Raw genomic sequence first — 18279 nt, 5'->3', positions numbered from 1 at the left:
TTCAAGTGTCATTTGTCGCTTGTAGCTTGGCCCCTAGTCTTGCAGCTTGGCTTTCCATTTAATTGAAGTTTATAGAGCGGCAGTCTATGGGAGGGAGAACATGCGGTTGGGAGGGGATTGCAGGCGTCGGGCTCTCGCCGAGCGCCCCCCTTCCCCTCCACTGTGTGTGTGTGGGTTTCTGTAAACTTCAATTAAATGGAGAGCCAAGCTGTAAGACAAGGATACCTACATTCCCCATCAAAACTTGAGGGAAGCTGACAAGTGTCCAACTTGTGTCAGGTGTCACTTGTAGCTTGGCTCTAAGTAAGCTCAACAGAATCCAGGCAAAACAGAAATGATTTGGGAGGAGGTGGGGTTGCCCCTTGTTGGTGGCGTTTTCAGTGGTGGTGACTATAATCTGGCATTTATGGCCTATGGATAACTACCTTATCCTCACATCTAGGCAATTTTTAAGGCAGCATTGCTGTTCTGAGAGGCTTTTATTATTTAGAGATGGCTGTTTTATCTTTCACTCTTTCATATTGCTCTTTCCATTCTATATTTTCCTATTCAAGGTTTTTCATTTGGGCTCTTTTTATGCTTGCAAACGGTGTTAAGCTTTGTGATAAAGAAGTTTAAAGCAGGATATATGTGGCAACAGCCCGGTTTCCCCAAAAGTCTCTTAAGAGTTTGCAGGGAGCTGGAATGAAAAAGAGGCGGCTGAAAACTAGGCACTGGGTAGCTTTTCACTTTGACAGCACATGCCAGGTTGGTCTCCCAACATCTTGATAACACTGGCCGTTTCCACATGACTTACGTTGTTCTGGAAAACAGCGAAATCTTGCACGAAATCTCGCGTGAGATTTCGTGCGCGATTTCGCTGTTTTCTGGAACAAGGTAAGCCGTGTGGAAACGGCCACTGATTTGCTACATCATTAGAAATTTCCCTCTTGAACAGTGGAATCCTAAGAAGATTTCAGTGGGCTTAGACTGGAGTAACTCTGCTTAGGATTGCACTGTAAACCCTCCATATCCTGTAGCCTCTATAAAGTCCAAATGGGAAAGATACTTTGGTAATTAGGAGACATTTCACATTGAATTCGCACCCACTTTTATATACACATGGAAGGAACAGCAAAGCTCTCTTAACAAATAGCTACAGGAAAGTGTTCTGTGGGATCCTGCAATGACGTGGTCCCCCATTACCCATAGGTGCACATGTCCACTCGTCTTTGGAATACGAAGCTCCTTTTCCCAGCACATTCCTGCCACACATGTTGAAGAGGTTTTTCTTGTGTATTTGTTCCTCCAATAGAAGATGATGGTTACAGCTTTCTTCTGAGGACGTGGTCATAGATAACCACTTGCAGGTAGTGGTCTGTTTCGATCGGAGTCCGTGTTGTGTTGTCCCCTGGGAAAACCTATGGGGAGTATTGGAGATCACGAAACAGTGAATGGTGAAAGAGAAAAGAATATCAGACAGATTTCATCTCAGTCATTCCAATCTATATGGCACAAGGTTAAGGGCTTGCGCATATCTCATAGCATGCTTATTTCAATGGCTTCCACTTAGACAGGCCTGTTTGCAATGGACCCCTTTCCGTCTATCCTCCAAGGAGTTCAGGAGGCATCTGCCCCTTGTTATCCTCACAGCAATCCTGGGAGTAGGTGAAGGTCCTGGATCCTATCTGTTGCGTCTGCAATGCTGTTTTCCATTACGGAGGCAATCCCCCACTTGCAAAGTGTATCCCTACCGTACTGGGTGCTTTTTCCTTACACAACACTGTGGTTGTTCCATGAGCTGAAAAGCACCTAACGCCAGAAAAATGAGCTGCACAATGCAGGCCCCCACTGCAATGGGAGAGGAATTGCGCCAGCAAGGAACAGGACCCAAGCTAGCATGTCTGACGGGGCTGAGGTCATCCAACTCATCTTCCTGGATCTGAACTCAGCTCTCGGTCCATTTCACCTTGCCCTTCCTTCATGGAACTCATAGATATCTTCCTTACCACCCTCATTTTGTCCGTGAAACAGCCCTGTAAGGAGGGTTATGCTGAGAGAAAGCAGCTGGTGCAAGATTATCTCGTGAGCCGAAAGCAAATTTGAACCCAGATCTCTACGTTTCTAGCCCAGCATTTAGCACTATGTTGCAGTGGCTTTCTTTGGACTGCAATGAAGGGGTGTATGATTAACCTTCCTTCATTAAAAAAAACTCCAAACCCTTCTCCACCTAGAAAACTGATATTTCAGTGAAGAAGCCAGAAACCTTCTCTCTCAACACCTCCACGTGGGAACCTTTTTATACAGAGGAGCATTTAGTCTGATGAACTTGGGCCACCAGCATGAAGTGATACAGCCCAGATACAACCTTACTTAATTAGGGCCAAACTCCATAAGAACCAAATCTTGGAGGTAGCTTCCGCAAATCCCTCTAGGCCAGGGCCCCCCACCTTTTTGAGCCTGAGGGCACTTTTGGAATTCTGGCACAATGTGGTGGGAGCAGCAACAAAATGGCTGCTGCAGGAGGCATTCGGAGCCAGCCATAAAATGACAGCTGCAGCTTCCCTCCAGTCACATGGCGAAGACCGAATTGCTGCCAAAGCAATGTTTTTAAAAATCTGACCAGCCAATCAAATACCCAGCGGCCAATCAGAAGCCTAGCTGGGTAAAAGTCCCATCTGGCCCCACCCACTTTCTAAAAACACTGGGTAGGCGCCAAGAAAGGTGTCAGAGGTCACAACTGTGCCCAAAGGCACCACGTTGGGGACGCCTGCTTTAGGCAGCCTGATCTCAACGGTCCTACCAGCTCATTACTAATCCTTTATATTCCATTCTGAGCCTGTTTGCGGGGAGAGCAGATTACAAACAACAATAACAACAACAACAATTTCACAAGCCCAAATCTCATTGAATTATTGCAGTTTGAGCTAAAAACAAAGATACGTTTAGTAAGTCACTCTCGCTGCTTTACAACTCTGGTGAGGAGACAGCGGACGAGAGGAGAAGCACCTTTGCCACGCTGTGCTCCTTGGAGGAAGGGAGGGATCGAAACGTAATGGATAAATAATGGGGTGAGAAGGGAAAAATAAGGGGAAACAAACGGTTCGGTTCCATTTTCGTTGCCGACCCATCGCGCCGGAGCTACAGTTTAGCACACTGTTGGCACGGGATAAATGTTAAATCGCAGCAGCAGCAGCAGAAGTGTAATGGCCCCAAAGTCCACAAATGGAGGTTTCGCAGGTGAGCGATCAGGACTAGCCTCCCACTGCAGACAGACCCAAGTGGCTGTCGAGGTCAGCGTTTGGTGGGGTGGATGCTTGCTCTGCAGCAGCAGTTCGTAGATCATTTTCACTGCTGCAACAGGCATGCTGCTGAGGCGCACGGCACCAGGAGGCCAGCGATGCAAGCGCGCGTGGTTCCAAACAGTCAAAGCCTGCGCAGGGCTTGATTTGGTTTTCTCAATGGTTAAAGTATATATTTCACGCCGCAAGAGGGTATCTGCTTATTTGTTGCAGATGTTCCACAGCTGCAGGAAGTTAAAGCAGTGACCCACAATGAATGCAACCAAATACGTTTTTAGGTATGCATTTTTAAATGTCTTGCAAACCAATGCACTCATTTTAAAACGTATATAATTTGATATTTTGTACTGTTGCTATTCATATGCAACCATCTTTCGTGGGAAGCACTTCAAAGAAACCCTCATCCAAGGGCTGTTCTGTGCAAACCCAAACAAATTACTGCCCGGCTTACTCTGTGTTGGTTTCAAGAAGAACCAAAGCAAGGGCGTGTTTGCCTTATTCAATCTATAGTCCAAGGACTTCACGTTCAAAGTTTTTAAGGGAGCAATCAAGAACAGATGGACACTCTCAGATCACTAAAGAGGAACACTATTCATGCTAGATAGCAAATATGCAATTGACTAACAAGTACGATTCAACTAGAGCCGCCTGCTCTGTTTGGGAAATTCCTGGGGATTTGGGGGTGGAGCCTGGGGAGGGCGGGGTTATGAGAGGGACCTCAGTGGGGAATAATGCCATAGAGTCCACCCTCCAGAGCTGCCATTTTCTGTAGGGGAACTGATCTCTGCCATCTGGTGATTGTCTAATGAAGGGAGCTTTGACTCTTGAAAGCTTACACCGTGGAAATCTAGTTGATCTCTAACGTGTTACTGGAGATTGATTATAATTCTGGATCTCACTCATCTGGTGATTGATTATAATTCTGGGAGATCTCCAGCTACTACCTAGAGGTTGGGAACCCTAGATTCAATCTAACTTGCATTTTAAGACTGAGTTATATAAATGGGTGAAGTGAGCATGCCCTCGCCTACTGAAATAAATGGGATTTGGGTTGCAGTCTTGTGTATGGAGCTCACTGTGGGTGAGGGGCTTCAAATGGTCACTTTCTCTTAGCTTCTTTTACCTCACTGGACTCTAAGGGGGATAAAATGGAGGTGGAGGGAGGCTGTGCGTTTCATCCTGAGCTTCCAATTTGCATCATAACAAAATAACAGTAGTTTCTTAGGGTAAATCCTACTGAGCTCTGAGGAAGTTACATCTGAGAGTCAAGCTACAAGTGACTTTTTTCACGCGTAGAACACTTGATCGTTTTCGCAAGTTTTCCTGGGAACTGAAGTCCCAGTGTCCTTCCCCTCTCTGTTAGAATCGCTGCCTAAAGAGCCAGAGAAAGCCGGCGGCAGCAGCAGCTTTTGCAAATCGTTCCTCCAGTCACAAGCCTGCTCTCAACGATCGTTTGGGGGTGGGCAGCTGCAGCTTTCTCCCTGGGCGTCTTGCTCCCGGGGAGCTGCTCTAGATTTGCAAAAGCTGCAGCGGCAGCCGGCTTTCTCTGGCTCTTCAGGCAGCGATTCTAACAGAGAGGGGAAGGACACTCGGACTTCAGTTCCCAGGAAAGCTTGTGAAAATGATCAAGTGTTCTATCCGTGAAAAAAGTCACTTGTAGCTTGGCTCTGAGTAAACCTGTGTAAGGCAGGGCTACACAAAGTGAGCTGTCTTATTCCAAGTCAGAACTTGGGTTGTAAGAACGTAAGCACAGCCTGCTGAACCAGACCAGGGACCCATCTATTCCGGCATCCTCTTTCACACAGTGGTCACCCAGTTGCCCTAAAGGGTTGATCAGCAGGACACCGAAGTCTCCCCCTGCTACTGCCTCTCAGCACTGGCATTCAGAGGTCTGCTGCCTCTCTGTAGGGAGGTTCCCTGTGCCCACCATGGCTAACCACCCTCTATGAACCTAAGAGCTAAGCTACAAGAGATGGATTATACAAGGACGCGCATGTGAAAGGAGTCGCAATGTTAGCCGGAAAGCTGAGTATTAAAAGAGATCAGAAGGCTCTGCCTATTTCCCCTCTCTACAGAGCCAGCAAAGATCCCTCCTCAGAGGGTTTGTTAATTTCCTCTTTACCTCCAGAAGGCTCTGTCAGTTTCACCTCCCCTTCCAGGAGGCAAAGAGGAAATAAACAAACCCCCTGAGGAGCGATCTTTGCAGCTCTGTAGAGAGGAAATAGGCAGAGCCTTCCAATCTCTTTTAAAACTCAGCTTCCCAGCTAACATTGCAACTCCCTTCACATTCGCGTCTTCGTGTAATTCGTCTCTTGTAGTTTAGCTCTAAGTCTCTTTGAAAGCCATCAGTGCATGTGGTCCGTCTAGCTCTGCATTGCTTAGTGGGCACTGAGTCTCCAGGATCTCCAAAAGAGCCAAGTCTTCCTAAACACATTATTCAACTGGAGATGCCTGGGACCGATCAGGAGACCTTCCATAGATGTATGAGTGAACCTGTGAATAGGACAATGTAAGGCCTAATTCCATTTATTACTTGCATGTTATATTAGAAGGGAGTTCTCACTCTCAGAAGCTCACTCCCTGGAGATCGAGTTGGTCTTGAAGGTACTACTGGACCTGAAACTTGATCTTCTACTACAGACCAACATGGCCGCCCATCTGAAACTATCTTCAAAATGCTGAGAACCTGATGATCATCCACCCTTTAATGAATTATTTTCACCCAATACAAATGAGTGAGTGGTGGAGTGTAGGAATTTTTGGAAAACAAAGCCATCGTAGAACATTTAGATCTTTAGGAGATCAAACAGTAGCCTTCTTCACAAGTTACAGTGAACAGATGTATCGTCCATGTACAGTAGACACTTTCTCAACTGCCAGGAGCCACAGGGAGTTTGTTGGGGGGTGTTTGTTCCCCAGCATAAAATATATAGCAAAAAAGCAGCCCCACAGGCAAGCTTCCGGCAAATCCAAATGAAACGCCAATGAGTGTTGTAATTGCCTCCAAGGCAACAATAAACAACGTGTTAAAATCTACCCTCCTTGCTGCTGGCTTGGTATGCAGTTGTGCCAGAAACAGACTGTACAAATAGATGGTGCTGAAAACAGGGAGATGGGAATGCCGGGAATGGCTGGCGTGCCAGTAGCTGGTGCGGTTGTTTGTGTGTTCTGTTGCTCCTTTGATTTATGCTGGACTGTAGAAGTTTCCTCCTACTGGAGAAAGCTTCACAGGTCATGCCAATCTCCGCAGCCTGCTTTCTTCCAGCGTAAGGACACACCTGTGGCAACTGCTGGGAAATGATACCCTCGCCAGTGTCAGCTCTGTGTCTATGGCCTGATGCTCAGGACTAGTTGCTGCCAGGTGTATGACTGGTTATTTTTGCTTGTCACCTCCAGAAAAGCAGAATCTCAGGAACTAAGGAGGGGCCGTGGCTCAATGACAGAGCATCTGCTTGCATCTCCAATTTAAAAGGACCAGGCAGTAGGTGATGTGACAGACCTCTGCTAGAGACCCTGAGTAGACAAGACTGACCTTGATGGACTGATGGGCTGACTCAATACAAGGCAGAGTCATATGTATGAGTACATCTCACTCCAGTTTAGTTTAGTTTAGTTTATTTGATGTTTAACCCGCCCTCCCCACAAGCGGGGTACAACAATCATAAAATACAACTGCATAGCAAATTCTACAGTAAATTCCAGCAATTAAAATTATATATATACAAAAACCTGATATAGTTGGCTACACATTCCTGCCCCCAGCATACAAAAAGGAGGTAGATAGACACACGAACTGTACTTGAATACCAGAGACCGGTGAGAGACTCAATGATGCTCCTGACGCTGGCCTCAACAGAAGGCAGGGCTACATGAAGAAGGACTCGTGTGAAGATCTTAAATGGTGAGAAGGATCATGAGGGAGAAGGTGGTCCTAGAGAGGTTCAAGCTATTTAAGGGGTTAAAGGTTAACATCAGTGCTTTGAATTGAGCCTGAAAGCAAAGAGGAGATCTTTTAACCCTGAGATGATCTGTTAATGGCAACTGGTATCAAGTTTGTTTAGTTTATTTTTTTTAACCCCCGGGGGAACCAAATCACAACCATCAAGGCAAGTCTGGTGTTAAATAGAGACCCCAGCATAACGAAAGATGTCAGTGTTTGCCAAGTTGGAGCTAGATGAAACGGATCAACAATCTAGATTATTCTAGATCAACAATCTGATCTAGATATATTGTCGAAGGCTTTCACGGCCGGAGAACTATGGTTGTTGTGGATTTTCCGGTCTGTATCGCCGTGGTCTTGGCATTGTAGTTCCTGACGTTTCGCCAGCAGCTGTGACTGGCATCTTCAGACAGAGATCTCTCAGTGTCAATGTGTGGAGAAGATGTGACACTGAGAGATCTCTATCTTTTGGTGCTACACCTCTGAAGATGCCAGCCACAGCTGCTGGCGAAATGTCAGGAACTACAATGCCAAGACCACGGCAATACAGCCCGGAAAATCCACAACAACAATCTCATTTAGAATGATCATTTTTAAATGGCTCTCAACAACCACACCACCAGTCCCAGTGGTTTACTGATGTGATAGCTGAGCCTCCTTTGGCCGGGGGAGAGACCAGAAAAAGCAATGGCTTATTGACCTGATGCATTTCCCCCTCACCTGGGTCACTTGAGTCCCACTCACCCTGCCTCCCTCTCTCCATTAGAATCCCAGTAGGGGCACTTTCCTCTTCTCTGCTTTATGTTCCCTAAAGGGCACGGTGCAGTGTGTGCTCTGTTGTGTCCTTAATGCTAGACTTAAGAATAACGAGGCAGCACGGTTTCCAGCAGAGGCAGTTTTCATCAGTCCCCTTCTTTCCTTCTCCCTAGCTGCGGCTGCAGCAACCACTTCCTTCCTCTTGCTGTCCCTGCCCACACCAAATCCTGGGGTGGACCAAGGCCATCTCAAACACTGGCCTGTACTTAAGGAACACGGTACTCAAAACACCACATGCTCCACAGTGGAAATTATCAACCAACGTGAAAGATCACACTTCCCTACAACCGAGCCTGCTTGGCAACTACAAATGAAAACAGTTCTTAATTTTTCAGGAGCTAATATCAAAAGGCAGCATCAATTCTGTTAGAAGAGGAGGATCAATGCTGTCCCTTTCCTCAGATTTCAGAGGAGGACTAACCAGAAAATTAGAGAGGTCAGGGCATTTGTTTACTCTCTACTCTTTATTGCCTTGAACTGTCCTTTGATGGGTAGATTGCTAATTGCAGGACTTCCTCCTCGTGACATCCTTCACTTCCTCTTCTTGTTACAACCAGCTCTCCTCTCTCCATCTTGCACTATGGATGCAGATCTTGTCCTGCCATGCAGTGCCATCCTTAGACTTGAGAGACAGACAGGAATCTATCACACACACACCAGCCAGCTAAGCTCCTACACACATTATATTCTTCCCTGGAATTGATGCTACTCCACTACCCTCCTACTAGTTTATGGAGGCGCATAAACTCTCTATTTTAATAAATTCTAACATTAAATTAGAACTCCAACGCAGCTTTCACCTGTACCAAACTCCGACTCCCTTGCAAGAGAACCAAATTTGATACAGGATGTATTGACTGCACCAAGAATATTACGAGCACAATCTCAGAAGCTGAAAAGTTTTACCGAGATAGACATTTTGTTAGAGAAAGTGTAGTTAATGGAGAAGCTTAGTGTATCTAAAACATTTTAGGAAAAGGAAAACATATATGCAGGAGCTTTTCATTCAGCAATGGCAACCTTTTATTAATTACTGGAAGAGTAAAAAAAACACAACCGAAAATGTACAAGAAGAAGAATGCATTTAAAAGATTTATTCCATTGGTTTTGTATAACAAATGTTTGATTGTGATTCCTCTTTTGGATATGTCTACTGCATTGTATTTATTATGTTTTTGGAAATTTGCAAGTAAATAATAATATAAAAGTCAAACCAAGGCCGTTTTCACACTACTAACCTGCTTGCGACGTCGCGCAAAACTCTCGCGAGAAGACGCTATCTTCTGCGTTTTTGTGCGATGTGTCACAACATCACAGAAGCAGGTTAGTAGTGTGAAAACAGCCCAACTCCAACCTATCCAAAGTCTTCTCCAGAGCAACCATCAGCCAAGCCAGATGCTGAGCCCCATCCCAGCAGAAGGCCTTAGAAGCGCCCAAAGGAGGAGGGACTGTGGGCCAGTTGATGGCTGCCGCTCGTATGTCCTTGTGGCAGCAGCAAAGAGACACACCATGGCGTTCTTTAAAGTCCTCCCTGGGCTGATGTTCCCACCACCACTTTTCCTCTGCCGCTGCTCCAAGTGGGAAAACAGCACAGGGATCTGGAGGGCAGATGTTGCGGTCCTTCCGCAGTGACCGAGTTGCCCCCTTCTCTTCTCCTGCTGCTCAGACAGCCTTTCCCAGCAGCAGAAAGCACTAGCAGTGAAATCCTAAGAAGAGTTACTCCAGTCTAAGCCCACTGAAATCAATGGGTTTAGACTGGAATAACTCTTCTTACGGATTTCACTGTAAGTGCAGTGGAACATTTTATCCTCTCCCCATCTCTTGGGATGTTCAGTTACTTCTGCTCCTGCCCAGCCACACCACTCTGTCTTGTTTCAGAGTAAGACTCTGACCTACTTGCAACGCTTGCATCTATTACAAACAGGACGGCATCTCCCCGAGACATACTTGTTGTGAGTGTAGAACGCCTCAAATTACCCACAGGGGACCCAAATCAAGGAAGAACCCTCTTTCCCAGGGAAGGGAGTAATGAACTGCTTAAAAGCACCCAGCTGGGGGAGGAAGGGTTAAAAGATCCGGACACCTCGTCAGCAGCGCTCAAAGCCGTACCAGGAACCAGGGAGGGAATAAGCGTTGTCTGCCCTGACTGGCCTCTATTTCATTAGTTCCAGCAAGGAGGGGGTGCCAAGGCAACAGCTCTAAAGCTTAGACTAGACTCACATTATTTTCTCCCGGTTCTGCAATAACGCTGTGATCTGCTTTCCCCTTATGGACTTGTGCTCTAGAGTGTAAAGCTGTTTTAGAGTGAATAAAGATCCTTCTCTTTCAAGAACTCGGACTGTGTTCAAAGGGCCTCACCTGTTTGTCTAGCCATTTCTTCCATGCAAAATCTGAAATCTCCTGGCTAGACTGGGTTGGATAGCAAACAGGAGAAAGTGGGCTGGGAGCTAGGAGCATCCACAGCCCAGCAATGCACAAGGAGTCTAACCAATGCCCCAAGCCACTGGTACGTGAGGGAAAAGGTGAATCTACTTGGGTGGTGATGTTCCTGGAACACCCAGTGGGAAGGAACCAAGCAGGCCTCATACACACATGCATGCCCCCCTGCCTACTGTGAAAGTTCTACATTACCTTACTGAGATGCTGTTAGTTAAGGTAAATGTTTAGTTCAAGTCACAGGCAGAAGTTGCTGCTTCCACAGAGCTAAGCAACCGCCCTCAAAGAGGATTTTGAAAGCTTTACAGCATGGTGGGCAAATCTTTGGCTACAGAGCCAAAGAAGATTCCCGAGCTTAGACTTTCACATGCGTTGGATAAAGCACTTTCAATGCACCTTAGAAATGGCTTGCGACTGGGTTTTCCTCTGCGAGGCCGTTTCTGCACAGCCCGTCGTTCCCTCCTTTTGCCTGCTTTAGGTCTATGTTTTGTCGAGTCGTGGTAGCAATTCATCTTGGGCGTGCAGTACCCCAAGTGCTTACCTGTGGTTGTGAGTCTGCTGTATAACCTCCAAATGTACAAAAAAACAGTTTTGAAGGGGAGGTGGGGTGCTTTAGTCAGAATACATGAAAAGCATCTGTCCCCTTTTAATTTTTTAAAATTTTGCGCATGCACTATTGCCTGCGGCCACTGTTTCAAGCAGGCTTCTGTGACCGAACGTAAATTTTAAAAAGGAGAGGCAACAGCTACAGGGGAGGAACTGGGCAGAGAACCAGAGGGAAGGGGGAGGTTTCTTCTGAAATGCTTCAAATGTTCACAAGCCTGAAAACACTAAAAAAAGTGCCAGGAACCAGCAGCAAAAAGAAACATCAGAACAAGTGTGATCCCAGTAAATCTGCAGAAAACTCGGTAAAAACCTATGACATACATGCGCAAATGATACCATGTGCACGATTAGAAATAAACTACATTTCTGAGGTGGACCTGCACCTCTTATGATGTGTGGAAACGGCCTGAAACAGTCATCTTTGAGCAATTGCTGAAGCACAGTGAAAGTATATTATCCAACACGTGTGAAAGCAGCCCTCATCAGGAATTGCAACCTTTGCCCCAACCCTCCAGAGCGTCCCTGAACTTGTTCACTAATTGGAGATTGATTTTTTTTTTTGCTTATCCAGTGTCTAAGCAGGATGCTCGTAACTGACAACCCAACTATGATCTGCGATGCGGGCCACATAGGGGCAGAGTGGGAAAGAGGGTCCGGCTTTCTGCCTGCAGCACGTAGCAGCCTCTGGAAGTCCCCCAGCACTGCCAGCTCACCTGAATGTATGCATGGATGATGGATGAGCTGGGAATGGCATGGGGCTCTCAGTGCCAGAAACAGAAAGAGAAGGATCCAACTCAGAGTCCTCAAAAGCTGGTGGAGACCCAGATATGCCCACATTTGCTTTACAAAAGTGGAGATGACAGTTCAGGTGATGCTCAAGTCACATCTAGCTTGTCCCGGCTGCTCTGAAGGCAGCAAACTAAATCAGAATTGAGAAGGGGGGGGGGGCTTCTTCAACCTTTCTCCTCTAATGAATGTATTATTAAAAACCCACATAAACACATCCTCTCTGGGCTGCTTTTCACCCAATAGGAGAGTTTATTTTCCCCTTACAGGAGAAAAGGCATGGGGGGAGGATGTTAGAGACAAAATGGCGGGAGAAGAAAAAGGGTCACCAAGCTCCAATGTTTAGATTTTAGCCTCCACAGCTGTATTTTGCAAAAGAGGGACAAACTGCCTTGAACATCTCATGTTGTTTGGTCCTTAATTGTGCACAAATAGGGCATAAAGCTACAAATCTTGTAACTGTACCAAAGGGTCGAAATGTAAATGAGCGTTCACCCTTTTGTTTCCTTCGTGAGCTTCTGGAAGTTTTTGCTGTCACACAAACCATCACAAATGGGAAAAGTTCCTTTAGTTTCCAGCACAAAATAATCTCTTTCCAGTACTTTTAAAAATATATATATATATCTTGGATAATTCCGTGGCATAAGATGCCTGCGCATAACCATCTTGAAACAATTTTCTCTTCAATTCTGACCAACTGAAAATAGCAAGCTCTTACTAAATAAACACTGCCAAACTGTATCTGGTCCACAATACTGTACCATTTCCCCAATTTACTATACAGGATCTACACAGTTTTTCATAAGATTCTACTACATTGAAATAGATTTTTTATTATACATTTCTATTCCAGTTTTTAGAGCTTTTTTTTTTCAAAATTAGTAAGAAGTCTTTAAATTTCTTTTTAGTAAACAAGAAAAACCTAATGTGACATTATTGGTATTGTTCCTGTATTATTGGCCGTTTTCACACTTCTTACCGGCCGAGGAACATCATGCAAAGCTCCTGGAACGACAGCGTCTTCCTGGCACAATTTCCCGTCATAACTCCGGTTCTCACGCGAAATTGCATCAGGAAGACGCTGTCGTTCCAGGAGCTTTGCGTGATGTTCCTCGGCAAGAAGTGTGAAAATGGCCATTAACTATCATGCAATAGCATCATGTTTATAAAAATATCTCTGATACTTCACCCTAAGTATTTTCCATGTTTTAAAATTTCCCAGTTTCTTTCTAATTCTGGAAAAAGATTAGTCTGCACTTGAAGCTAACACAACAAACTGCATGTTGATATTTTTACTTTAAAGTGCAAGGACAAAAACGGAATTATGTTACTTCATGGGAACCATTTTTCTTAGCTATTAAGTCCCCCAATTTTAAAACAAAGAAACAAACAAAAAACCCTTGTACTGTCAGTTCACAATAGTTGGTAGCACATTTATCCAGAAATACCAGTGTAAGTCATCTGTGGCACATCTAAAGTCAGAGGTGTCAACAATCTAAAGAAAAAAAAAAAGTCCTGTTCCTTCAAATGTGTGGAAATGGGCAGCTGAAGATTTTCCTGGTGTGGGATTCAGGAACATCATCTGATAGATAGCAGCCTTTAAGCCATTACCAAAGACAATTTTTCTCCAGGCAGTTGGCAACCCTGTCGACTCCAAAAGAAGAAGCCGTTCCGTTCCCTTTATAAGAACCGTCTGTACCTCCTTCCTTGCCGCAAACCAGTGGACGAGCGGCCAGCCTGCTTTTAAATCCGCTTCATTTTTTGCATGGTTTTGCTTTCGCTTCCCTTTTCTATGGCTTGTTTACACAGGCAATTATCCATAATATCCTCTCCCACAGTTTCATTTTCACCAGATGGCTGCTGCCCATGGCTTGGCTAGTTCTTTTAAACTGATATGGGAGCTATCTTAAGCAGCTCTGCTCAGAAGTATCTCCCATTTTATTTAACGGGTTTACTTCTTAGGATTGCAGCCTATGAAACCTCTTCATCTTGATGGGCCTTCTTCTAGGTTGCCTAAGTCCTCCTTCCCCAAGTTCTTTCCCCACAACCAGACAGCCTTCTGTTACCCCACCCCTTTGTAACATAACATTAAAGCGGTGCAGCCACTTACTTCCAGAGCCGCCATCATTATTATGGCAAAAATGACAAAGGGTATTAAAAGGTAGTTAATAACGGGAGCCATGCTGTAATGTTTCCAGGCTCTTAACTATATTGTGGGAGGGAAGGTGGCATGGTACAGCCCGATCACATCAGATCTCAGAAGCTAAACAGGGTTGGTACTTGGAGGGGGGGCCATCAGGGAAGACGAGTTGCTCTGCAGGGGAAAGCAATGGCAAACCACCTCTGCTTCTTGCTTGTCATGAAAACCCCTTGCTAGGGTCACCATAAGTTGGTTGCAACTTGACGGCATGTACCTACCTACCTATTGTGGCAAAATGTCAGAGCAATATCACAGGTTTGTGGTATTTGTCAACCTGGGGTCTGGGGAAGGTTGCCAACTCTGGGTTGGGAAATTCCTGGAGATTAGGGGGTGAAGCCTGGAGAGGGCGGGGTTTGGAGAGGTGAGGGACTTTAGTGGGGTATAATACCATAGAGTCCACCCTCCAAAGCAGCCATTTCTCTCTGTAGGCTAGAGATCAGTTATAAATAATTCCAGGAGATCTCCAGGCCCCACCTGGAGGTTGACAATCTATCCACGAGGATACTGCAAAAGACTACACGAGTCCTTTGTAAAGACAGGGGAAAGCTATCTTATGCTTATCTGGCTAATGTGAAAATGGATCCCTCTCTGTTTTCTTGGAATGGGACAAGGGCTCTGCGCTTCAGAAGAAGAAGGCAGAATCAGCCTGCTCCTCTTTTGGGGGGCAAGTACTTTTATTGCAATTAGTAAGCTTTCAGCCTACCTTGGAGCGCTAGTCAGATTAGTTGCCAGGATACATTGGCTGAAACCAGGGACTCTACTTAAGTGAGTAGCACCAAGGAGCAGAGTCATCATAATACAGTCCCTGTAGCCTCTTAAAATGTAAAATCGAGCTGGTCTTCACTCTTTTCTAATACAGTGGGATTTCATCATACATATGGAGATGATTGTCTATAGGCAATAATGGCCAATGATGTTCTTCAACTGAACAAATACCAGAAGTTCTGGAGTTGTGGGCAGCTGGTCTTTTTCCATTTCTATGAGCAGCTCTGAACATTTTTGCAAACTCCTCCTCAGTCCAATTCAGCAGGCCTCTGGCTAGTAGATGCCAACCAATACGCAAGTTTCTTGCTGCCTCCAGCACCATTCCAATCAAGGGATAAGATGAGTAGAACTTGGGTCTGAGCCTTTGGAACTGCAGCCCTCTAGAGTCTCTGAGACCTGAATCACACCCCAGTTAACACTGAGAAGTTTATGTTATATTTTTTAAATTTAGAGTTTTGAAGTATGTCTCATTACTAGAGATGGGCACGAACCACAAAAAAAACGAACCATGAGGTTCGTGGTTCGTGGGTTTTCATGAACCAGGAACCACGAACTGGCATGAACTGGGGCAAGTTTACGATCCAGTTCGTGGTTCATGGGGTTTAAATGCCCCTTTCCAGCCGCTTAGCAGCAGCAGGGAAAGGGGCATTCGACAGTTTAAAAGGCCCTTTCCTGCCTTGCAAGCGGCAGGTCCCTTTAAACTATCAGCTGGCAGGTGGCAGGGGAGATCCCCCCTTGCCACCTGCCAGCTGATAGTTTAAAGGGACCTTTTAAGGGGGTGGGGGATGGGGTTTGGGCAGTTTAAAGGGCCCTGCAGCTTGCAAGCGGCAGGTCCCTTTAAACTATCAGCTGGCAGGCGGCAAGGGGGGGGATCCCCCCTGCCACTTGCCAGCTGATAGTTTAAAGGGACCTGCCTCTTGCAAGCCGCAGGAAAAGTTTATATGGCCATTTCCCTGGGGAAATGGCCATTTAAACTGCCCCTTTACGACCCAAACGAACCAGTAAACCAGTTCATGGAATTTCGTGGAAATGAGCTTCCACGAACCACTGGTTTATGAACCATGAACCAGCCTGGTTCGTGCGTTTTTTGGGGTCGTAATTCAATTCGTGCCCATCTCTACTCATTACTAAACAACGGAGGCCTGTATTTCATGGCATTTTGCCCCTTACGCAGAGGCAAGCCCAAATTGGCCTCTGATCCTCCCAGAGCCTCTTCTTCCTGTTTCTCTCCCTCCCTCCTGGCCTCATAACCTACCCTTTGGGGTAGTGACCCACAGTTTAAGAACTGCAGGTTCTCACTGTATCTTTTTGAGTATGTGGGGACAGGAGCCTCCACAGGGTTTGTGTGACTTGCTGTAAACTTTGAAAGGAGGCTTTCTGATGCATGACAGGTGCCAGTGAGGGAGGAGGTGCACAGTGCACAAAAAATCTTCAGTCCATATGGGTTGCTAAAGTTTGAGGACCCCTGACATATAAGACCCCTGTATCCTTGTTTGCTGCTGTTTTATCTGTGCTTTTACTTATTGCTGTTGTCATTTACGAGCTTGGATTTATTTTACGTTTCTTCTTCTCTGCACTTATATATGCAGTACATAGTTTGTAAGCTGCCTGACTGGCTTTATACCAAAAGGCAAGGTAGAAGTTTTTCTGAATGAATTCATTAATTCATTAAGCAATTACGAGTTTTGTTGGCATCGCGGCTTGTAACATGGTTTAGGTTGGTTGCTGGTTGCTTTACTGACTTGAAGTGCACTCAGCTTAAGCACCCAGGATTAACAAGCTATTACATAAAGAAACACCCCAGGGAGTTTTGGGAGGGTTGAGATGATTCTTTTACATACATATTATCCTTAATAATGCTGAGGCTAGTTGCCGTCAGCATGGGAAAAGTACTAGAGAATGAAATGATGTTTCCAGGCTGTCAGGACTGCCCCACAATTTATGGGCAGGGGACACTAGTGCATTGGGAGAGCACAAGCATCTTGTTGGCAGTCCCAGTTAAAAAGATCTTAAGTGGTAGGGTTGAAAGAGATTCTGCTTGAGATCTTGGCAGACCTACTGCCTACGTACTGGAGCAGACAGATCACATTGCGTACAAGGCAATGTCATAGATTCAGTATTGCATCTATCTTGGCTATGTTTTCAAAATTTATTTTTAAGACCATCCTATCTTCATCTCCATCTGCATCTGTGTCTTTTATAACGCTGCTTCTTCCCAGAACAAGTGCATAATGAGCATGGAGTTGACAGGGGCCTTGGGCACAGGTGGGCAAGGGAAATTGCTCACGGTAATCTGATTTCTCCAGCTCCATCCCATTTGGGATTCAGTATCTCTCCACTTCAGAAGATGTACTTCAGTGATTTTATGTTAAGGAACAGAACCCCAGGTGCAAAGAGAGAATTGTCCTTCTTCTGCCTATCTCACCCAAATTCCCCCTCCTGTTTTTGAATTTTTTTAGAAGGGCCATATCCTTGTTCCTCTGCAAATCAGGAATCTTTGGTCTGGAATTTGCAGGGCCTTGGTAAGGTTCTCTCATGTATGAAGACACCTGGAAAAATAATACTGTGGTCCCTGGGTGAACATTTCCATGATTGGCAATGCCATCCTAAGAACACTTTTCTGTGAGTAAGCAACTTTGAATAGGTTTGAATAGGATTCTGAGTAGACCCTGCTTAGGATTGCTCACTTAGGTGTTTTTGGGAAAGAGTACCCAAAGAATTCAGTAAGATTCCTTGCTATAAGCTTAATGATTCTTTAGTTTGACATTCTATAATGTAGTTTTTAGAATATTGTTAATAGATTCAATAATGTTGCAATTTACATTTCTCTGGCAAGAGTTGGGGGATGCCTGTCCACCAAATGTGGACTCCAAATGGTAGTCCAATAGATCAAGTTCGATCTGATAAGTAGTCTGATTTGGGGAAGGCACTTTTGATTGTGAAATACAATACAACAGGATTGCCCCATTATCTCTAGAAATCACAAATAATAAAAGCAAAGCTTCTACCTTAGGATCCACATTGATGATCTTTCTGTCAGATTTGTTCTTGAAGAGTAAGCCACATGTATTTTCAGCAATCACTTGATAATTTGGACTGGAATTCAAGCAGCAGAGGTTTCTGTCCCAATTGTAGAAACTGTAAAAACAAAGCATGGGCAATATAAAGCACTGGTTTGTGATGGGTGGAGGGGGGGGGTAGACTACTGAGCTTGGGCGAGAAAACAGGGTTAACATACCTGTAACTTATGTTCATCGAGTTCTTCTGTGCTGACACACATGGGGACTGCGCAGGCGCAGGCCAGCCGCCGGAGAATTTTCTAGAGCTTCCAAGGCTCCGAAGGGGCCGTCTGTCGCGCGCCTCAGCGACCGTCTTCCCGCCCAAACGGTCACGTGATCCTACAGCGACCAACGGCCCCTTCCCTCAGTTCTCCTTTGCCGCCGCTTGAC

General features: G+C 45.5%; 1 protein-coding gene across 1 annotated transcript in view; it reads right to left on the bottom strand.

Moving 5' to 3' along the window:
- Window positions 1-1094: 1094 nt before the first annotated feature.
- Window positions 1095-18279, bottom strand: part of CFAP299 (cilia and flagella associated protein 299) — a 374767-nt gene continuing 357582 nt past the window's right edge. Inside the window, exons 5-6 of the mRNA XM_054989558.1 lie at window positions 17839-17968; window positions 1095-1400 (exon numbers count right to left, since the gene is read on the bottom strand). Of these exons, the coding sequence (XP_054845533.1) occupies window positions 1305-1400; window positions 17839-17968 (226 nt within the window). The 3' untranslated portion in view covers window positions 1095-1304. The remainder of the gene's footprint in view (window positions 1401-17838; window positions 17969-18279) is intronic.

The sequence above is a fragment of the Eublepharis macularius genome, chromosome 10, assembly GCF_028583425.1.
Source record: "Eublepharis macularius isolate TG4126 chromosome 10, MPM_Emac_v1.0, whole genome shotgun sequence".
Classification (NCBI taxonomy): Eukaryota; Metazoa; Chordata; class Lepidosauria; order Squamata; family Eublepharidae; genus Eublepharis; species Eublepharis macularius.
Note: the sequence above shows the minus strand (reverse complement) of the source record. Positions and strands in the feature narration are given on the sequence as shown.